The 23838-nt window shown below is 39.3% G+C and overlaps 2 protein-coding genes across 2 annotated transcripts; one reads left to right on the top strand and one right to left on the bottom strand.

Annotated features, from left to right (window-relative positions):
• Positions 1–303: 303 nt before the first annotated feature.
• Positions 304–6669, top strand: LOC123805363 (tripartite motif-containing protein 64C-like). The gene is made up of 6 exons (XM_045817828.1): positions 304–714; positions 1270–1365; positions 2456–2686; positions 3664–3686; positions 4943–5040; positions 6179–6669. Exons 1-6 carry the CDS (start codon positions 304–306, stop codon positions 6667–6669), a joined length of 1350 nt encoding a protein of 449 aa, XP_045673784.1.
• A 1799-nt stretch (positions 6670–8468) lies between these two features.
• LOC123805364 (tripartite motif-containing protein 43-like) lies at positions 8469–14187 on the bottom strand. The gene is given in 7 exon segments (XM_045817829.1): positions 8469–8656; positions 8659–8956; positions 8958–8995; positions 10123–10226; positions 11964–12142; positions 13002–13100; positions 13780–14187. Coding segments are annotated over 7 exon segments (1314 nt in total).
• Positions 14188–23838: the final 9651 nt, after the last annotated feature.

Genomic DNA, 23838 nt, shown 5'->3' on the forward strand with positions numbered 1-23838 from the left:
GCTCCACTCCCACCTACCTTGCCACCATCTTCCCTTCTGCATTTGAGATCATTATTTATTTTAAACAAAGAAAGATGCTGAGGACTCTCTTGTCTCATTTTTTCACTTGTGTCAGGGAAAAACCCAACCTGTCTAGACTTACCAGGTCTAGGTTTGTACAGGAGGTAAGTTAATGGGTAATTAGGTTCCTATTTAACAGGTAGACAGAGCTCAAGTAGGTATGCCTTTATCCAAAGGCCTTTCTTTCCTCATCTGGGGGAAAAAATGACTTTCTCTTTCTTTCTGATTTTAATTTTCAGAAACATGGATTCAGACACCTCATCAGCCTTCCAGAATGATCTCACCTGCTCCATCTGTAGGAACTACTTCCTGGACCCTGTCACCATAGACTGTGGGCACAGCTTTTGCCGTCTCTGCCTGTACCTCTGCTGGGAGGAAGCCCAGACTCCAAGGTGCTGCCCTGAGTGCAGAGGAGTATCAGAGAGGCCAGATTTCAAAACCAACATTGCACTGAGGAACCTGGCTTCCATTGCCAGAGAGGCCAGAACTCACTACATCAATAGCTCTGAGGAGCAGATCTGTGTGGCACACAAAGAAGCAAAGGGGCTGTTCTGCAAGGATGAGAAGAACATGCTCTGTGCACTCTGTTCTGAAACCCCAGAGCATGCGGCTCACAGCCACAGTCCAATACAGTGGTCTGCTGAGGAATACAGGGTAGGTGCAATGTGATGGCTATAAGCTCCAAAATGAGAGAGAAAGATGAGAATGATGATAAGGAAGTGGATGGCAATGGAGATAGTGGAGATGGTACCGTTTCAATGTAAATTCCAAATTCCAAATGTAACTGGGCAATGCTATTAACCAACTTGGGCAGTATAATCAAAGATGTGTTGAGCCTTTAGCAAAGTAGATTGCCTTCGAAATACTGTCTACGTATGTAGAACTGGTGCAATTGTGGGGCGGGTGGCCAGCACCAGGAACACTGGCTTCTAGTGCAAGTTTGACCTATTTATAGGTGAAAATCTGGGTGCCAGTTTCTTAAGAAATGAATGTTATCTTCAGGGTCCCCCCCCCCAAACTCTTTATTATATGTTTCTGTCACCTCTGATATTCTGAATATTTGAATCAAATTAAATTAATGTGGAGAAAACCAGACCTCTCCATTTTAACTCAAGGTGACTTTTCCCAACAACTGCCTCTAACCATAAATAAGGGAATGACATTTACAATATCATCTTTTTGTCACTAAAGCTCACAGTTATTTTGCAGGAGGAACTTATAAAGAGAATGAACTCTTTATGGAACATGACTCAAGAAATGAAAAGCAATCTGAAGCAGGAAGCTAGCAAAACCCAGTCATTACAGGTAAGAATGAACATGTTCTGTTTATTTTTATATTTTCATGCGGGTTGAAAAAAGCTAGCTTATATTTTTTAGCCAAATTCAAGTTACCAGTTAAAGGGTAATGGTTTCTGCCTATGAAAAGGCAGTGGGTTTTAGTAATATGTCAGTAATCACATATGTACTGGCCAAAAAAATACATAATCAGCCAACAGAAGCTACTGCAAGGAACAGGAACATAGTTGACTCTTGAACAAGGCAGAGGGCTTGCAGTCAATTAGCCACATATAACTTCGAACTCTCCCAGAATTTCCTCATTCTTTCCTATCTGAAAGGCATTGTTTTCAGGACCCATAAATACCAAATTTCAAGAATGTTCAAGTCTTTTTATATAAAATGATATAAATTAATGCATACAGTTGGCCATCTGCATTCATGGGTTTCCAATCTTAGATAAAAAATGTCCTCTTTGATATGCTATGGGCTGAACCCATGGATAGGAAACTCACAGATACAGACAGTAAGCTGTGTATTTATTGGAAAAAATCAGAGTAATAGTGGGCCCTCACAGTTGAAATTTATGTTCAAGGGTCAACTGTGTATGCAGTAAGCAGGGCTTGATAGGTATTCCCAGTTCAATTTTGAAGGTTTGGCAAATCTTTCGAAAACTGAGTAAAAGACAACACCACACTAAGTTTGACTCCAAAGGACAGGGGAAAAATAAAGCAGCACATAGAAAAACAAGTAGAGAATTTTACAAAATCAGTATAATACAGTATATACTTAAATATTGTTAGAGATGTAAAAAAAGCATGCAAAAGAACAAGAGAAAAAGAAGGTAAAAGAGGGGAAATAATTGATAGAGTAAGAACCTTGAAGAAGCATCAGAGGGAGAGAGCCTGACGCCCTTTGGAGGGCTTAATTTAACAGGAAAAAAGTCTGGGATCATAGGGTCAGGATAGACAGAAGGACTAGCAAATACTCAAGACGCTTGAAAGTATGAGGCAGAAAGTTTATCAAGTAGTTTTTTGATGAGTCTAAGGAAACATTTAAAGTTTGAAGTTTTCTGCTGAGAGTGGGGCTAGGTAATCCCTTTGTTCCACTATCTGTGCAGGACTACGTGGCCCTTAGGAGGGTGATGATCAAAGCTGAATATCAGAAGATGCATCTATTTCTCTGTGAGGAGGAGCAACTCCATCTGGACACAATGGAGAGAGAAGCAAAGGAGATCTTCCAACGACTCAAGGAAAGCGAACTCAGAATGACCCAACAGAAAGAAAGCCTGAAAGGAATGTTGAGAGAGCTGACTGACATGTGCCACAAGCCTAACGTGGAGCTGCTCCAGGTGAGAAGGGAGGTCGATCCTCAGAGACAGGAATCCTTTTCTGGGCAATGTCACCCTAATATTGAAATGCTGCCTGTATATGCAATACCACTACCCTCAGCTAAGCAATAATGTTCCTTGGCTCCCATGATCAAGTCAGTCCAGTCAGTCGAGTCCAGATTTACCCATATCATGATAATAATGATTTAAGTATAATGCAAAGTACTATCTACTCAGAGATTGTTCAAAATCAGTCAGTCTCTGACCGGGGAACATTAACTTTGCTGTGGTAATTCTCTAGTTATGTCCCCTAATTCACTGTCACTCCCTGTTATCCACACAAAAGAAACTTGCTAAAGACATGGAGGTCTTGCCCTTTGCCTAGGCAAGACTTATAGAGTGCGGTAATCAATGTTAACGTTCTCTCTATTTTTCATATGGTTTGCTGTTTTGCTTTCATTGTTATCATAAATGGTCAGATCTTTCCTTGGGAATAAGATGGGGCAATGAGTGGCATTGGAAACCTAGAACTGGGTGCATCCCTTCACTTCTCTGCCTGAACTCCTTCCTCCCTCAGTGCACCTTGAGGAAACTCAGCATGTTTTAGTATAAGTTCTGTTATTAAGATAGCCTCTGGCCCTGCCTGGTGTAGCTCAGTGGATTGAGCGTGGGCCTGAGAACAAAGGGTTGCTGGTTCAATTCCCAGTCAGAGCATATGTCTGGGTTGTGGGCCAGATCCCCAGTAGGGGGTGCTCGAGAGGCAACCACCTACTGATATTTCTCTCCCTCTCCCTTCTGATGTTTTTTCTTCCCTTCCTCTCTCTCTCTCACCCCCCTCAGAAAGAGACAGAAAGAGAGAGATGGCCTCTGATTATTCCTTAAAAAAGAATAGGGAAAAATACTTTACTAAAACAAACCCTGAAAACTATTAAAACATACTAGAAAAGGCATAAAAGCCAGAACTCACATGTTTACCTTCTTTTTTGTTTGTTTTGCAGGATTTGGGAAATATATTGGAAAGGTGAGTTTACACTGATGATTTCTAAGAAATCATTGTCTTCTTGATGAAGTGGGTGTACAATACTTGAGCTATAAACCTTGTCCTCAATGGCTATTTTCCGTTTTGTTTAAAAAAAATAAGAAAGCCCTGGGGCACTCTGGTCTCAGAAGTTTCTTCCTGATGTGTCTGCATTCCAACATACCTAAAAACCATTTGACCTTCTGGACTTTGTTCTAGTCACTCACCCCCATTCTCTCCAGACATCACAATAAACATTTCTGAAGGGACTTTTGTAAGGTACTACTGGAGATGGAAGGTGAAAAGGACAGGAAGAGGGAGCTCTCCTTGGAGTGGAATAGGAGAGGGGGGTGTTGCTTTTGTTCCCAGGAGTAGCAATGACTCAGCCTGTTCCATCAATGCATGTCCCCCCTTGCAAAGTGTCCCCACTTTGGGGGGGGTGACCTCCTGGTGCCCTCAGGAAGTGCAACCTTCAGGAGCAGGCCTGCCAGGTTAGAGTTTTTTCACTTGCTTGGTGGAAAAAAAGAGCAAAGCTGTCTGGCTATGTAGATTTTTCCCTTTTGGACACTGAATGTTTCATTGAAAACTACCGTATTTTGCTGGGTATAATGCACTTCCATCTATAGTTTTGGCCCAAACTTTCAGGAAAAAAACATTTTGTTTTCATTTTTTTAATCAATTATTTATTGATTTATACTTTGAAACAAAACAGAGTATCATTTTCCAAGTTGTTATTTTGCATTCAGCTATAGTTACTGCTTCTTAGAGCTATACTTTTAATGCATAAGCGTAAATAAGAGAATTAAAAACATTCATATAGATATAGAATTAGTACTATCAATGTACAATGAGCATCTTTATTTTTCTTTCAATGATTTGGGCAAAAAAATGTGCATTATACAGGGCAAAATACGGTACTTGCAGACTCAAGTTCCACAGGCTTTTCCTGAATTTTGTGCTCTCTATAAGATACCCAGGAATCTTGCATTTCCTGAGGTGGAGTACAAGGAAGAAATGATTCTCAATTTCAGAAAAGGGGTAATATCTGGAAAAAAAATGGGAAAGTTGAAATTTGATATAACTTAAACTGATAAAAAAAGTAACATTTCTTATATGCCCAAGGGGTAAAAAACAATGTATACCCAATTAACTCAATGGGAGGCTTCTGGTGAAATATCTTGGGTTAAAAGCTGTGATTTTTTGTAACGATTGTGTGATTAGCCTTCAGTCCTAAATTCCCCTGCTGTCATTCTTTACAGAACTGAATTGGTGCAGATGCAAAAGCCCCAGCCCATGAATCCAGAGCTCCCTTTACGGCGCTTCACTGGAATCCAAGATATGCTGAACAACTTCAGAGGTAAGAGTCAGCCCTTTGGCATCAGGCCTCCATTTCTTCAGTGGTTCTTAAGACTGAGTCTTCTATTTTAATTTTGTATATTTTTTTCTGACATGAAGGTGGTACATGACTTTCCAAAATTGTTATCTACCTCCTGTATAGTCATATCACAATGACCAAGGCTGAACTTTGCAATTTATAGAATATTGAAAATATGAAGCAAGATGCCTTTTTAAATTACATTGATGTAGACTTTGATGAAGACTAGAAGACTAGAAGAGGAGCAATGAGATTAGTCATGTGGTTATGAAGAAATAGAATATTTAGTTCCCAGAGTAACAATCAATATTGTAGTTTATTCAGTCTCAAACATTCTTGAAAATTTAAATATGGCATTGATGGTTTTCAGCCTGTTGTATATTGCAAGTGCATTTATCATACATTGCACAAATTATTATTTATAAGATCAGAAAGTCCAAAAAATAACTGAAACTGTCATAAGCAGAATAATTTTAATGCTGTTAGATCCATTTCAAAACCACCGACAGGAGAAGGATCTGTGAACATTGCCCTACCATATCAGGCCCTTCCTAGACAGCAGGCCTTCAGGCTGACTGTGAGGTCTAAACAGATCATGTAAAGCCAGAACATTCCCTTCAGACACTTCTAGTTTATCTACAATGTGAATTTCTATGAAATATTTTGATTCTTGAATATATAACAGGTACAACTTATATTCCAATAATTACCCTCAAATAGCAAAGTGCTATCTATTTACTAAATAATATCAAGGACAATCAACACAAGAAGGGATTTCTAAAGTGATGAAAAAGTTTTAGGTGTGACCTGAAACAAACTGTCTAGGGATTGAGATTAAATCACTACTTTACACAGTTCATAACATATGCAGAGGGTTTTTATTTTGCTTTGTTTTTTTGTGTGTTTTTTTTCGGTATAAGTTAAAGGATTTCTGGGCTGTAGAGGTAGTGATAACTTTTGGTCCTGGTAGAGGAGCCAGTCTCAACTCCCTTTACTGTCTTTATTTTGTATTCCCTTAGAGGAGGGCAAATGAAGAGACTGTCCCTCAAGGTATGGAAATTCCACTCATTGACCTGGTTTTTGTTTTGTTTTGTTTTGTTTTGTTTTGCTTCTTTTGCAGTGGATAATGTTCTGAGTGAGGAAACCATTAGTCGCCGTATCAGCCTTTCTAAGGATGTTAGTGTGAATTTTGGAGATGACCATGACAGCGCATCCAGAGAGCCCCAGAGAGTGCAGAGTTTTGCGGTATGGGGAACTCATACCTTTACCGCTGGTAGACATTACTGGGAGGTGGATAAGCTGCACTGCTCGATGTGGATTCTGGGAGTGTGTAAAGATTCCCTGATAAGTGATACAGATATTATTGTTGATTATGAAGACGCATCTCTTCTATGTTTTTTGAAAGTGAATGACCATTATTGTCTCTCCACTAACTGCCCACCCTCAATTCAGTATGTGAAAAGGCCTCTGGGTAAGATTGGAGTGTTTTTGGATTATGACAATGCAACTGTGAGCTTCTATGATGTTGAAAAAGGTTCCCTCATAAGTAGTGTAGTTTCTCCTCCCTTCTCTTCCCCTCTGAAGCCTTTCCTATGCTTTGATTGTCCATGAGAAGTTAAGTTTGGACAACTTATTTGGTAAAGTTCCATATCTAAGGAAACTATTTTTATGAAATGTCCTGTGAGGCAGCAGGTTGATACCTGACTGTCTTGGAGCAAATTGTAACGTCAGGAAACATAATTATTGTATGTTTATAAAGTGGCATAACCACATTGAATGTATAAATGTGCTTATTAAAATTTTAATAAAATGTTTACAATGGAGAGCTTCCTAGAATACAGTCGAGGGCTCAATGGCAGTTTTTAAACTAACAGCTGTATTATGAAAAATTATAGCCCTGGCTGGCGTAGCTCAGTGGATTGAGCACAGGCTGCGAACCAAAGTGTCGCAGGTTCGATTCCCAGTCAGGGTACATGCCTGGGTTGCAGGCCATGACCCCCAGCAACCGCACATTGATGTTTCTCTCTCTCTCTCTCTATCTCCCTCCTTTCCTTCTCTAAAAATAAATAAATAAAATCTTAAAAAAAAAGAAAAGTTATATACCATAAAAGTCACCCATCACCTCTTAGCTAAAATAATCGTTTTTAAAGTATGTCATCTCTGACCCTACAGACCAGTGTAATTCCTTTTAATCCAAACTCTCTGAGCATACTATACCATGTCCTCATAAGAGTTGGCAAACTTTGATCAAATTGGTAGATGCTTATTACTGCTAGACTGAAAATTGTAAGAGTAGGATGTATTAGTTACAATTTCCACTACCCACTGCTGTACTTAGAACAGGAATCACAATAAACATAAGGTGAATTTGCAATTTAGTGTGGGACAAGACCAATAAAAACAAAAACCAATACAATACTGTATGATGGTGAAAGAGAAAGAGCGCAGGGAGCTTATGTCTGTATTTGTTCTTCTGTCTCCCATTCTATCACTCATGGCCCTGAAGATGATATTAAATAAAGTAACAACGATGTATGACTGCCATGACTGAAACACACATGTACACACACACCTAGACTCTGTGCTTAGTGAGTGTCTATAATTGCTGCATCCCACACAGAAATATCATTTTTCCACACCAGTGAGAAGTCAATGGAGTTTCAACTTAACTTGCATAATTTTATCAGTTTTTTACATCAACCTTTAAATCCTGAAAATTTTCAGCAAAACTCCTTTCAGGTAAGGTAATACTCTCATCCATTTGTTTATTTATTCAAGGATTTGCTAAGCACCCCTGATGTCCTAGCTAATGTGTTAGCTGCTAAGAATGCAGCTGTGAATGGAAGACACTTTGTCCCTTTATCTCTTATCATTTATTCTGTTGAAAAAGAAAAGGACCAGCTTATTCTAGGTTCTCTAAAATGAAGGCTTACCCCATTTCTGAAACTCTGTGGAAACTTCTTTGTCAACTCAGTTTTTCCCTAGAGGGTGAGTGGGCTAGTAGGATTAACTAGACAAAGGGGAAGGAGTAGAAAGTTGCAGACAGGCATAGCAGATAAATTAACCAGATATGCCCAGAATATGCAAACCTTCCATTCCTGGATTTTGGCCATGAATAGTAATTGCACACTGATATATATTTTGATAAATAACTCCAGCAAACTCACAAAACATAAAAAGTCACAGCATATATTCAAGATAATAGGCCAAGATAAGACATAATTCTAATGTCAAGAAAATTAAACTAACAAAATTTTCCATTTTGTACAATCTTTATATTGACTCACAGCAAAAGAAGGTTACATTAAAGTAGAAAAAAGCATAAAGGAATGTCAAGTATCATTGATAGGCTTCAACCAAGGAGGGCTTCCTCAGCACAGACATCCCAGGTACACAGTCAGTTCCCTGACTTAGCCCTGCTCATGTGTGGCCAGTGTGTGAATGAAAGACCTAAAGAGGAAATTGAGCATGTCCTCTAGACACCTCCGAAGTGGGGAAGGTGTAATGAGGGAATGCCTTATGAAAGAACACTTCACAAGATCCATAAAACTTACACTTCCACTGTCCACATCAAGGAACACACCAACCCTGCCCAGATGTACTGACGAGTCACTGGGGCAGTGGTCCAGAGAGTGTGATGATTTTCCTCCTTCACACGTGAAAGGAGAAATGCATCCTGAGAGTCAATCAGTGTGCCATTCTTCCTCAGCCAGGTCTCCATACAGACCCCTACAGCCCAGTCCCAAGACTTGTCCACATGCAGCTCCCAGTAATGTTTGCCAGAGGTGAAGACCTGTGCTCCCCATGCAGCAAAATAGTTCAATGTTCTAGGAGCCAGAGACACATATAGATGGTCATGCATAAACCTCAGACTTCTCACATCATCAAACAGCCTGATAATTGCAGTTGGTTATTTCACTAGTGAAGGAAATTTCCACTGTGAAGAAAAGAGAATATTACAGTCAAAGTCAATGTTAAAAATAAAATTCTCTATGAGAAAAAGCATCTCCCTAGTGTCTCACTGGAAAAAGAATATCCCAACATTCTTAGAAGGGCAGTTCTGAATGAAAAATATTGGATTCAAGCAATGCTAACGCTATCTGCTGAAGAGACAAATATCTAATTATAATAGAAAAAAAATCTCCCTAAAATCCAGAGATCAGAGAAGAGAAGAAGGTCATGTCTACTTCTGACTGGTTACTTATCATGACGCCTGAAAAGCTGGACACCTGGGCAGTGCCACCAAGTCCATAGCAATAAAACTTACCTCAATCACCCCCTTCTTGGGGGGACAAAAATAATTTTAGGTTAAATAAACAGAGATTACTTTTCCAGGATATGATAACATTCCAGTTGACAATATTCCAGTTAATTAAGCAAGGTGACACTAAAGAAGAAACCTAAAGGCCTCCTTAGAAGTGATTTCATACTAATTGTCTGCCTCTGATAACTGGTTCCACCTGAGAACTTACTCTTCCTCTACCTGACATATTAACCCTCCAGGTTCAGGTTTACCATGGAGCTCTATGTGTGGCCTCACTGACCACCAATTTCCTTTATTGTTATTATTCATAAAAATCTTTGTTTCTGCATTTAGGGTTTTTTTACATTTATGATTATTTCTGATTACATCCATTGTAATCAGAAATCCACACATTATAAGTCCAATTACTAAAAATATTTAAAACCTAATTCACTGCTCTTATTTTAAATTGGAATATCTTGAACTGCCATCCAGTTTTCTATGGCTCAGTGAACAACTGACATTTTGGGTGATGATATTTCTACGACTCAAGAAGCCCTTTTTTGGTACATGTCTTTTTCTCATTATATAAGTAACATCGTATTTATAAGTAATTGATAAGGACTGAGTCACATCTATCATTACAGCAGCTTTGATTTTATCTTTTACCATATTATAGTGACTCCATGACTAAGTACAACTATACATGCCACTTGGCAGGTTGTTCTCCTCTGCAAGAAAGAGGAAAAGATCATCCATAGAACAATCATAACTGAAGAACCCTGTCAGGTGGTCCCACCAATGAATGGGGCAACACTCACCTTGGAAGCAGTTGAGCCTGCCCATCAGTCCAGTAATGGGCCATGCAGGGAGGCTGGTCCTCAGAGGCTGAGGCATGTGAAGCTGCACCTGTACCTGCTCACTCCTGTAAAGGGGAAGATGCAATTAATCTTCTGGTGCCATCATCATTCAACTGAATGTTCTTCATCACAATCCTTTCATGAGATAGAATTGTGCTATTCTTAGGGACTCTCTCTTACTTTTCTCCTTTTCCTACTTCCACCCTCATTTCTCAGAGGTACTTGCCTCTCTTACTTAATTCTGAATAAATCTAGTCTTTGCACTCTCAGTTCATATTGATTGTGAAATATAAAACCATAAATGACTAGTCTTATAGAAAGGTTTGCATTGAGCCTGACAACACATAGCTCCTTCAGCCATAGATGTGAAAAAATACTAACTTCGGATCAAGAGGAGCAGAAAAACATATACAAACAGACTGCAAAACACATACAAACAGGTGAGCACACAAACAATTGAAAATACTCCAAGAAATTATATCTTCACTTTGTTAGAAGTGGCTGGATCACTTTCATGACCCTCATGAACCCAAGTTAGCATTGAAGAACAAGCTCACCTTCTCAGTTCATCTCCTAACTCATGTCAAAAACGAAAAGAGAAACTTAGGCTTCTTCACAAGTAGGATATTCTGCCAAACCAGTCTGGGTTTGGGGACGTTTGGAAAAGTGCTGATCGCTACCACCTGCAAACTGCCTTGAAAATTTATTCTCCTTTTCCTCCCTTAAGAGAATCCTGACCATATCTGGTCAGAATCTAAATTCTTTTGTAAATATTTTTTTTAATTTTATTTTTTTACTCACATATCATTGGTATATAATCATATATTGGTTATATTAATTTAAGGTGTACAGTATTAATGAGTCGACATTTTTATACCTTACAAAGTCATCACAACACTAAGTGTAGTAATCATCTGTCACCGAGTATGCTTATCACAATATTATTGACTATATTCCCCTTCCCCCCTTTTACCCGTTCTCCTCACCCCCTACTTTTGGTAACCATCTCTTTGATGTCTGTTTTTATGTTCTTGAAGAATTCGGAACACTGAGTGTGAAAAGAGGGAAGTGGCTGTGCATTGCTGTTACTCTCAGCTCTGTGCATAGGGGTCTTTCCTAAGGCTTGTCCTGAAAGATTAATACGCCCCAAATTAATGGCTAATGAAACCAATGATATCACATCAGGGGTAATATATGAGGGCTTTTACCAAATGTTTCTACATTGCCCACTTGCAGACCGGAATTAAAAGACCTTGAATAAGTTCTTCCTTTCTGGTGTTTACTCAAACAAGAAACAAACGTAGATTTTGAGAAGGAAAATGTTCCTTGTGGAATCCCCACAATCACAATTCCATCACATTTGCTTGCATGGTTAGGTCAGGAGAAGATTATATTAGTCCCAAGTGGGAGCCACTCTCCACCATGGATGCAGGAGATGAAGAAATATATACTTTCGGTATCAAATAAATGATGGAGATCAATGGTGTGTGCTTCCAATAATACAAAACATTCCAAGGCAAATGCTCCATTTCCACCTTAAGCAACTCTACATCTGGTTTCAGACACATGTTCATGAGCTCGTCATACATTGCTGTTAGGTTGATCTTCTTTTTTTTTTAACTACTTTTTTTTTAAGATTTTATTTATTTATTTTTAGAGAGGGAAGGGAGGGAGAGAGAGGGAGAGAAACATCAATGTGCGGTTGCTGGAGGTTATGACCTGCACCCAGCCATGTACCCTGGCTAGGAATCGAACCTGCGACACTTTGGTTCGCAGCCCGCACTCGATCCACTGAGCTACACCAGCCAGGGCCTAGGTTGATCTTCTTTTCAGCCATTTCGGCCTCAAGTTTCTCAAGTTGCTCAAACATTTTTGACCCTTCCTTACTGAGACTCTCTAAATAGTTTTTCTCCCTCATGGAGAACCAGTTGCAGTGTCTCAGAAAAGCCCTGGTTTCATCTTGGCATCCGTGGAGATACGCCTGCAGAGAGATGGATGTCCTAGATCACACACTCGGGCAAACTTTACTCACCTCCACTGAAACAGCAGATGCTGTACTGATTCATGTTCTCTACCAAGAAGCTTCATGTATCCTAAACTCAGGTTCCCCCACTTGTCAGAATTCCTCTTTCCTTCACTTATTTTCCATTCTCTTAAACTATACCAACAGCCAATTATGTGCTTCCCTCAAACTACCTCCACCCACTTCATGAACTCCTGAAAGAACTGGAGGAAAGCTCCTCATTGCTAATTTCTTTCACACTCAGCCTCTCAACTCCGAAAGACTACATGCAAGCAATTAAAATTCATTGTCAATTAATCAACTCTTTCATGCAATATTCTGACTTCTGTGTTAGTAAATTGGTCTCTAGTGTCAAACTCTTCCTATTCTTGGAAGTATTATTGCATTTTACTCTCAGGATTAGGAGCCATCAGAAAAGATCTTCCTGAAATTCTCACTACCTTCCCTTAAACTGGTGTCCATCCTCCCAGCCTTTTCTCTGCCTTCCTTTTCTCTGTGGATGGGCTCCTGTCCTCCATCTGAAGCCACAGGCTCCCTATGGTTTTAAAGAACTTTGATTTTTATTCCATTGCCTATTCCCTCCCAGAAGTTGTGGATTCACTCTCTCCCTCCCCAGTCTCAGAGTTTTCTTTACTTCTTTCACTCGGTTTCATTTATTTTTTAAATATTACACTTTCTTTTGCTAGAAACACTATCATTCTCTAGCTCCTGTAATTCTCACCACCACAGGCACACTTCTTAAATTTCTGTTCACCGTTCCTTTTCCCCTCATGACTGTGTCAGCCTGATTCAGAGGGAAATACAGTCTCATACTTACCATCCAATTGACAGATATTCTGCCATCTTTACTGAGATTTCTTTGAATTTCTGGAATCTTTTCCCATAAAGATCTCATATGGGTTGCGAGCTTTGCCCGTTCAAAATAAAGAAAAGAACTTTAGCACCGGAAAAACAAATACATTTAGGTTTTAGACCATTAATGATGGAGATAATCAAGGGATGTTAGGTAAATGTACTTCAGGGAGAGAAGAAGGATCTTGATGTTTCCCTATTTGCTCCCACTAATGGTAAATTTTAGAAGATTTCAGGCTGTATAACCACACAGTGCAATATAGTCATTTTTCTAGGGAAACTGATCAGGATTTTACTTAGCATGTCTACTTCTCCGATATTGAGGTATCTTGCATCAGAATTTGGAGCTAGTGATACTTGTCTCCTGCCAATTCCAATCTACTTTATCCTTCTCTTTTTGTCCTCCATTAACAAATATGTACCCCATAGAAAATCCTTTTCGCATTTGTAGGGGGTTTTTTTTTCCCTCAAAATGAGGTCTTTCCACTGACTTGAGCACAATGCTGTATCATCAAAATAGTGATGACCATTTACTTAATCACTCTCCCGTTAAAGGCAACCACCATGAAGGCAGGTATACAACTGCATTTTCCTCGCAGCCCCATCTCTGCTACTTAAGTTGGTACTTGACTCTCAGTAAGGAGAGGATTTAATAATCCTCATGATGATTCTCAGGTCCTTATGTTGTCTTGGCTGCACTCTCCTCCAGCTGTCCTTGTGCTCTCAGAGGCAGCACTTACCCAGTGTTCCTCAGCAGCCTTTTCTATGGGGCGGCATCTGAGAGCCTCATGCTCCAGAGCACTAGAGCAGTGCACACAGAGCAGACTCCTGTCATCCTCACAGAAGATTTGCTTTGTCTCCTTGTGTAGCCCACATCTATAGTGCGCAGAGCTCAGGAACGGCCGCAGACTGGCTTTCCTGCCATTAGACACTAGGTTTTTCAGAAGAATATTGGTTTCACAGTTTGTCTGCTCTGATGGTTCTCTGCACACAGGGCAGTGTGCAGGGCTTTCAGCTTTCTCCCAGAATGCACAGAGCCACGACCAACAGAAACTGTGGCCAGGGCCCGTGGTGACTGGGTCTGTAAGGTAATTCAGGCAGAGGATACAGGCAAGTTCTTCTTGAAAGGCTTGTGACATGTCTGAGTCCATTTTTCTGAGGGAAGAAAACTTGGAGTTTATTCCTCTGCCCAGAAGACACAAAGGTCTAAGCAAAGTTGGACTCAGGTTGTGGCTCAATAACAGCGTGTCTGGAGCCAAACAGGCTTGAGCGGGCATGTGACACAATTGGAAAGCAGAGACACAGGAAAGCTCTTACAGTCTGCAGAAACCATTCTTGGCTTTCTAACCAACACTGTCCACCTCTGCCCCCTTTTCTCCTGCATAAAAAAGGATCCCCAGTTTTGTTGAGGTCTTCCTTTCTCCAAATTGCTTGAGTTTCAGGTGTTTGACCCAAATGTATAGCTCCAGCTGCTGAGGTATATTGAGTCTCTAAAGAACACACTCATTTCTTCTAAGGATTACATTTTGGAGGTCTTTAGATAGGTGTTAATAATGAATGATTAAGTTCCTTCAACCCTGAGGATAGGATTAATTTAACACCTTTGCTCATCTCCCTAAATGAAACTCTACAAACATAACCTAATCAAGAGTCACTGATTTTACAGCAAACCAGCCCTTAAATGCTGCTTTTATATCTAAATTTCTGGACATCAGGACTTTAATTTTTAACTTACAAAAAGGCAGACAAGATTATTGGATCAGTTAGTGATTTCAGCAAATGTCTTTGAAAACTTGGAAATATGTTTCCTATAGTTTGTTGAAATATAATCTGCTATGGAGGAGTGCTTTCTTTGACTCTCTGTTGGCTTGTCATTTTTTTAAAAGATTTTATTTATTTATTATTAGAGAGGGAAGGGAGGGAGAAAGAGAGAGAGAGAGAGAAACATCAATGTGTGGTTGCTGAGGGCCGTGGCCTGCAACCCAGGCATGTGCTCTGACTGGGAATCAAACCTGCGACACTTGGGTTCAGAGGCTGCGCTCAATCCACTGACCTATGCCAGCCAGGGCTTGGCTTGTCATTTTTAACATACTATTTTAAGAACTTTGACCCATCACTCTGGTCACCTGATACAGATTGGTCTTTGAGACTTCTAAAGCTTTTAAACTTTGGGGGGCTCTGAAATCTATAAGCATGCCCTTGTTGTTAGTGGGGAGCTTAAATTCATCATTTTATAGTTGAGAAAAATCAGATAGGAAATACCTTTATGAAAAGATAGGCAAAAAGTCTAGAGAAAGCTGGAAGAAGAAGGTCATGTGGTTATAATGTGGAAAGGAGATCAGTAGCAACTCTTCCCTTCAATCTGATCTTAGGAAAAAGGTTACTCATTCACTTTGTGCTTCTGCATCCTCAGCCACTTGGAATTCTTCCTGTGGGAGGGTTTCAAGTCACCTATAGTTAATCCCCAAAGATGTCTGGGGAGCACCCACAACTAACGCTGACTGCATTAGCCTATTCCTTTTAAGAAGAGATATCGCATTTAAGGAAAGGAATCAGCCTTCAAGAATAAAAAAGGACTATCAAGAAAAGTTCATGTGACCCTATGGTTGGAAGATCAACACAGTTCCTAAAGAGCTAGGGTGGTGCAGGGGAGCTTCTTCTATGGAGTGACAGAAACTTTGCCTCAGCAAAAGATCTGCTTGATCTGACATTCTTTCTCAAAAAAATTGTGATAACATCATGGTTATCAAACACCAGGTAAGAACATACAGTAGAGGCTGTTATTTTTCCATGACATCCTCTTTAAATGCCTAACTATAACTCTGTATCTATCAGAATATGCATTTTCCCCCTAGGAAATGAGTGTCTGGGCTATAACTAATTTGTTTGTATTTATGTGTCTTATTATTTATTCACTGTTATGCTTACATTTTGATAAGAAGGTTTTCTATCTTATGTGTTATGTATTGTCTTATATCACAGGGGGCAAACACAAGGCCTGTGGGCTGAATCTGGCCCTCCACCTTGTTTTATCTGGTCTGGCACTTTGTTTCTACCCGGAGGCAGTGCCAAGCTCCATGCCCCTAGTTAAGGAGTACTTACATTTATAGTCCTAAAATTACATTCGGCTCTTTGAAGGCAACCGTGAAGCTGGTGTGGCCCCTGGCGAAAATGAGTTTGACACCCTGCCTTATATGTTCTAGCTTGCAAGATTTTAAAAACAAGCTAGCATCTCTAAATTATTTTAAGGATCTTATCTGTCTCTCATTTATTTTTTTTTCTAGTAACTAGTATTCTAGTTTCAGCTGGGGGGTGATTTTTTTTTCCTTCCAGGGGATCTGGAAACATTTTTAGTTGTCACTATGGGCATTAGTGAGGAAAGACCATGGATTCTGCTTAACATTTTATAAGACAAAGGAGAGCCTCATTCCTCCAAATGCCAGTAACTATGGAGAACAGGCAATCAGTAGGAGTCAGACATAAATGAAAGCTATGAGATTAAAATGCTATTGGTCTAAAATGTAATTATAAATAGGGTTCCCTGAATTCACATTAGGGGATTAGTCTAAATTCATTATCCACCAGAGAATGATATTTTGATTTGGGATTATTGTCACTGTGATTTAAGATGTTCTGCCTTTTAATCTGTTAACATATTTTCAACTCTGTGAATAATACATTGAGTGCATTCTTGGATTATTTCATTGCTTATTTATTAACAACTTGCACTAGGTACCGAGGAGCAGTCACAATCAAGATATACATCATTCTTACTCTCATGTAGGCTATAGTCAGGAAGTAAGGCACCAAACAAATAGGTACAGGAAGTTTAGTTGTAATTTTGGCTAATGCCATGAAGGAAATCAAGGCAGGAGAAGTATAATGCTTTGTAAACTTAGGCTAGCTTAAGGACATGGCCTTTGAAAACAGACTTGAAGGTGATAGGGTATGGTTAGGTGAGGATCCTGAGGTGGAAAGAAGTAAGTGCGGTAAGTTCAAGTGACTGAGAAAAGGCATTGAATTCAGAGGGAACAAGAAACACAAGTGGAGTGAGGTATACAGGCACCAAAATAATCAGGATTTTGTAATTTCAGAAAGTATTTTATATTAAATACATTTTCCTACCTCTTTTCTATGTTTTCCAAGGATTTGTTGGTATATAGACTTTTCTATAATGTAATCATCCCCTGCACATACTCTAACATGAACAGTGTTATTTTTTTTTCTTTCCTTCTCCCTATCATTTTTTGCAAATTGTGCCAGCTAGGACTTCCAGGACAATATTGTAAGGACACAGTGGTCACGACTGTCTTTGTCCTCGTCTCTGATTTTAAAAAGATTGTCCTAAGAATTCCCACTTGCAATGGCATTGGTAATATTTCTTTCATAATTGTACTTCCTCAAATTTATACATCTTCCTTTTATTTAGAAATTTCTGAATGTTCTTATTGTGACAATATGTTGCATCACCTAAGACTTTCTCTAGGTCGTAGAAAATGATCAACATAGATGCTTGAGAACAGTGTGTTCTATAACTACAATAGTCCTCCCTTATCCAAAGGGGACATGTCCTAAGTCTGCCAGTGAATGCCTGAAACCTTCAAAACTACCAAATTCTTATATATTCTATGATATTTCCTGTAGGTACGTACCTTTTGACTTTCTGTAGGAAGCATAAAGTTAAGGAAGCACTTTATGGTTTCTTTTTTGGCATATAGGAATGGCCATCACCACTATGTTTGGGCTTTGGTGCCATTATTAAGTAAAATAAGTGTTACTGGAACACAAGCACTATGACATCAGGACAGTTGATCTGATAACATAACCCCAGTGCCTAAATGACTAATGCATGGGTGGGGTACACAGCAGGGATTTAGCCATTCTAATAGATATGTAGTAGCATTTCATTGTTGTTTTTAAGTTCTTTCTTTTTTGAGGCATTTCTCTTTTAATATTTTCAACTCCACCATCCGTTTTTGGGTGTTTTTTTTTTGTTTGTTTTGTCTTGTTTTTTTTTTCCTATACCTGTTGAGTGAATTGCTGGTCATTTATTTTGTTCATTTGTAGTTAAATTATGGTATAATTGATGGGAAGATATGCTAGGGTAGAGTTTAAGAAGTAAAAGTTTAAGAACTTTTATTCTTCTCTTTTCTTTGAGCTGGGGGGATATTAAACAGTGCAAGTGAAACATCTTAATGCTCATGTTGATCTCACTTCAAATTTGGGCCAATTTTTTATTTATATTTTTTAGGAGTAAATTAAATTATAGAGGGGACATAGCCCAAGGTAGAGTGTGATTATCTTGTTTATCACATAGAAGCGTAACTTTTCTTTCTCCACAGAAACATAGAATCACACACCCTGCAAGACATCTATCCAGTTATAATTCACCAAGTGAGCAGTGAGAGTGAAGGAGTTTGAGATCTTGCCGAGGTACCTAAACTTCTAGGACCACATACGTGACTCAAAGACTTAGACATGACATTGCCTGATAGCCAAAACAACTGGTGTAACTTTTTCTTCTTGACTGTGCTAAAAATGACATTCACTATAACATCTTCACCACCTCTGCACTTTTTTACTACGATATGTGCCAAAGCCTATTAGCCCGGAAGGGGTATTCCTGTATTGTGAAGGTATAACTGTGAGTTTTGTAGATGTAGCTCAGAGTTCCTTACATGTAGCATCTCTTCTTGCTCCTTCTCTCTTGGTTTCAGGCCTATCTTTTGCTGTAGTCACTTCTGACTAGGGACAAATTGGGAATTTGTTCATAGCTGGGGAACCACAATCTAAGGAAGCCCATTTCCATGTGCCTTGTCAAATAAGAGAAATATGTCATACTTTATTGCTTTAGTTTCCTTCTATGTCATGAAAGTCCATTAACTGTTTTATTAAATACAGTTATAATATTAAAACATCAATATCAGTTCTTTATTTATTATGGGGGAATTATTACCCATGATGCATGGCATAGAATACATTCCCTGGTTGTTGCTTTATTTCTGAACTGTCATTAGGAAGTAGAATAACAGATGACAGGGCTCTCTGATAAATGTAAAATTCGATGCAAGGTAGTAGGTATCATTCACTCATTCTTTTTCCAAACAAACATTAAGGTAATGACTCACTGATAATCTGGAAAGAATTTTCTACTTTCTCTTTAGCTAACTACATTCTGCCTATCTGTGGTAGATCCTGGCCTTTGGGATTGTGTATGTTGTGGCTGCTAGTGAACAAATACACACGAACAGCAGAAGTCTTGTGGAGAAAAAGGAATGACATGGCCACTCTCTGAGAGAGAGAGGGCAAGAAGGTCAGAGAGCCCAGTCCCTGCCTGAACAAGCTTTTATTGCTTCCCTGGATACATTACATGGAGGGTAGTCCTCATTTACTATACACAGGTTCATTGCAGGGGATTACCTTTTACAGATAACAAAGGAAATATTGCTGCTAATTACTTCAAAGAAAAGGATATTGCAGACCAAGGGGAAAAGTGGTTACATCAGTTACACTCCATACTTGGGAGGTTTAGCTCAGATTTTAGGAAGCTGCAGTGAGCACTTGCTGCCTTAGCAAAAGCAAGTCTCATAGCAGTCTAGGTACAATGCAGGCCTGATTCCTCATGGGAAATCCTCTCCATGGGTGTGGTCCTGCATGCTGCTCACTTCCCACTCATTTTCCATATGAGTGCTGAGCTACATTTCCACACCATGCAAAATGGTTTCCTACAACTATCCAAATATCTCAGTTTAATAGTCCATAGTTTGAACTAATTATTAAAAAACCTATAATGTGCATCCCTTTGTAATTCTCATCACATTCATACATACTTAAGTATTATCAGTGTTTTCTACTACATTGAAATATACAAGATGATCAGGCCAGTACTCTCCTTAATCAGCCCTAGTATCTGTGTCCAGAGCTACATTATTCATACATTACACTAGCTGTATATTACATGTATGATGCTATAACATATTCCTCCATATCTCAGTATCACTCCCCTGGTTTCCCTCTATCCATTTGTCTGTGAAGCCGTCTGTCACATCCCCACATCCATCATTCAACTTACCTTTCTTCAGCTGGGATTAATCAGCTGATTAAACTCTTCACCAAATATCTAGTCTTAATTATTACCTTTTCACTTATAGAAATTCTACTTTTCTTTAATATGGCAGGCACATTCCACCCCATTTGTTTGGGGGAGAGAAAACCAAAAGACAAGGTTGTCTTTTGTAGTTTGAACACTGACCCTTTGATATTTTATAATGTGAAAGAGCCCCCTTCAACTTAAGTATATGTAATGTATTGTTAATTGTGTGATCATGTAAATAATAAGGTTTTTTACATTGTTAACATTATTATTCATTACCCATTTCATGAATATACATTGTAGCTATTCCTTTACATTTGAAATACTAGCAAGTATAAGAATACATAGGTGTTTAGGAATAAAAAAGCTTTTAGAATAATCCAATTTTATATACCTAATGGTGATTTTCATAGGGTTCTATAATTACTAGAGATTTTTTTGTTTTTTAGGATTTCATATTTCTTAATTTATAATGAACAGGCTGCCCATGCTTGTATATGAAACCCAAATAAAGAGCATACACTAAAAGCTCTCAGTTTTCTCACTCACTGGTGGTGTCTAGTTCGTATTTTGGTCAAGTGTTTGTGTCAAAGTAATTCATCGGTAGTATTTTTAGTTTCTTTAGGTCCCCCCCAAAAAGAGTAATCTTATTGTACAAAAACTAATAAAAAGAATAATTTGGTCCCCAGAACCTGCGAATATGTTACCTTAACAGGGCAAAGGGGATCTCACAGATATACTTAAGTTGAGGACATTGAGATGGGGAGATTACACTGGAACATTTGGTAAGCCAGGTCCAATCACAGGGTCCTTGCGAAAGGGAAGCAGAAGGGTCAAGGAAGTCAGAAAAGATGTGACAATGGTAGCAAAGGTTGGAGTGGTGTGATTGCTGGTTTTGGAGGTGTTTGAGTGCCATGAGCCAAGGAGTGAGAAACCTCTGGAAATTAGAAAAGGCTCAGAGTTTCAGTTGACTTCCTCCAGAGATTTCAGAAAGAATGCAGCCCTGCCAACACCTTGATATTAGTTCAGTGAGCCTTCTGACCTCCAGAAGATGATACTAAATTTGTATTGTTTAAGCTAAAATAATAATAATTGGAACTGTGTTGATCAGTATCAAGTTTTAATGGAAAGTAGATTTTTTTGTGCTCCCTGTAAACACCAGACTTAGTTGTCAAAGCTCACTCCAGCCACAGGCAGATTTTCAGTAACCTGAGGCCTTTTTCAGTACTCTTGCTAATCTCTGGCTAGGGCAATGGAACCCTTAGCTATCATCCAGTACCAGATGATGATGCTGGAAAGACAGTACACATACCCAGGTACACTCCCAGAAAACTTGCTGTGGTTCTCTGACCAGGGATGGGAACTACAACTTGGGAATCTGCCTTCATTGAGAATCAAAACTGTGACCCTTCAGTCTACAGGACAATATTCCAACCAACTGAGCCACACTGACCAGGGCCTGACTTCGTTTTCAGTAATCTTGGAAACAACTGGGCAGCTAGAAAAGTGACACTGGTGCTCATATAAAAATCTGAGAAATTGAGGGACATCTTATATAGAAATTATCAACCAACTCTTTCAGCAAAATCAATTTCAAAAAGCATGATTTGTGTTTTGGTGATGATTGTGGTTATTGCATCTAAGTTATGTCTTACCACAATGTGAAGGGGTGCTTCATATTCATTTTAAAGGCTTGGAAGATTTAGCTACTCTCTATAATTTTTGGTTTCTTTGATTAGAGTGGTATAGATAATAAAGAAAAGATGACAAATTCAACTAATTGGTATAATCATGTTAGAATAATTTTGGTTAAAATCTGATCTAATTTGGCAATGTAGTTTTTTCTTCATTAATTATAACATATACACATATGTTTTCTTAAAAAAAGGTTTTTTGATGTGTATTCTGATTGAGTTAAAACAAAAAATCCAGGGGAAAATGCCTGATGATTACATAAAATAATGAAACTTGAAGCTTAGTCAAACTGTGCTAAGTCAGTGATTGGCACTGAGTGTTAGGCGGGTTTTTTAGAACATTCAGGAGCCACCTCTAGAGTTATACATTGGGTCAGACTCCTCCAACTGAAGCTATTTGAAGAAAGTAAGACCTCAGCAAAACTGGGGGTCTTTGTTGTGCAGGAAAAAAAGGAGGAAGGAGATAAATAGGTTTTATTCAAAAGCCAGGAAAGTTGTCTACAGATCTTGGGAGCTCTCTGATGTCTTGATTTTCCTTTTGTGCCATAGGCACTGCATTTTGCAGGCTTTCAATAGTATTTAGGTAGTATTAAAGTGATAGCATCTAGGGACATTTGACTTCAGTACTTGTGGTCCAGTGGAGAAAAAAGACAAAGATAGCTCTTTCCCCAGCTCCTCTGGCAGGATAACATGGCTCTTTCTTGGGGCAAAGGTGCCCGTGCTGCTGCTGCCATGCCACTGTGGCCACTTACCGCAGCTTTAGGACTGGGGCTGATCTGTGGGCAGGGCTGGGAGAGAAAAAAGGAAAAAAAAGGAGGGGATTTCACCCCTCTCTTTTCTGTTTACAGGGATCTGTTTTTCCATGCCCATTGGCTAGAAGTTGGGTTTTCCTGTTGGAGTTTTGGATATGTAAAGTCAGAGAATAGGGCCTTCCTTCAAATCTTGATGTCAGGAAAGATAAGAGGAACAGTAATTCCACAAACTCATTCCCATTATGGGAAATTCTTGGAGTATGCTCTCCTCATTTCACTTTCCATTTTTAACTTTTCAGAGTCCTCACTGTGGACGCTGAGGAAAATACCTACAAAGAGAGTCTCCTGGTGGCTAACTTGGGTCGAATTTAAAAGAACACAACACCAAACAGAGCCTAGCAGCCGTTTCTACATAGGGACCTCTCACACAAACTGTACTCTAGGAAGAAGCCTGCATTAAGGCTGCTGGCCTCCTTCAGTAAACTGCCTTCCTGCACCGTGTTTCTGACATCTGAGCCAGACCTTATAAATGAGTTCTTGGAATCCTATTTCAACCAATAGGATTGAGGCTTTTCTTGTCTAATAGATGTGCAGCTCTATCCTCATCAGCATCTTCACTGATCAATCAGGACAGTGCCTTTTCGACCAATCCAATGATGAGGATTTGGAGTCCTCATTTGTATGAGGACAGACCAATCAGGGACCAGGGGTGGGGGCTTCAATCTATATAAATCAGCTTCTTTCTAGCTCTGAGAGTGCACTTTCCCTTTCCATGGAAGACTGAAGGTTGCATTTCCATGGCTGGAGTTGAAACACTGAAGATAAAATATAGCCTGAGCAGAGTAGACCAGCACAGGGCAGGACAGCACTCCCTAGCCATAGGGACTTGAGCCGGGACTGCCTTGCTGAAGGCTGTATCATAGCCATGCTGTATTATAAGTGAGTTGTTTTCCCTGAATAGCTTCTTTTTTTTTGCTGCACCCCAAATTGGGGATTTCTGTTGGTGGTTTGACACCAACAACTGTTGGCTTACCTTCAGTTCACATCACATATTTTCTGTAGGTAGTCTGTTCAGTGTTTTTAGTTGTAATATAGGAAACAGATTCTAGAGCATTTGTTCCATTTTAGCCAGTGCCAGAATCAATAGAAAACTTAAGTATGCAATAATTCTTGGCAACTTCCAAAAAATGAGGCTGAGGCACCATCACACTGCTTTCAGTAAACCCTAAGCAGCTATATATGAAAATCTAGATGTGGTTATCC

This window comes from Phyllostomus hastatus, unplaced genomic scaffold (genome assembly GCF_019186645.2).
Source record: "Phyllostomus hastatus isolate PE091 unplaced genomic scaffold, TTU_PhHast_1.1 phas_scaffold_317, whole genome shotgun sequence".
Taxonomy (NCBI): Eukaryota; Metazoa; Chordata; class Mammalia; order Chiroptera; family Phyllostomidae; genus Phyllostomus; species Phyllostomus hastatus.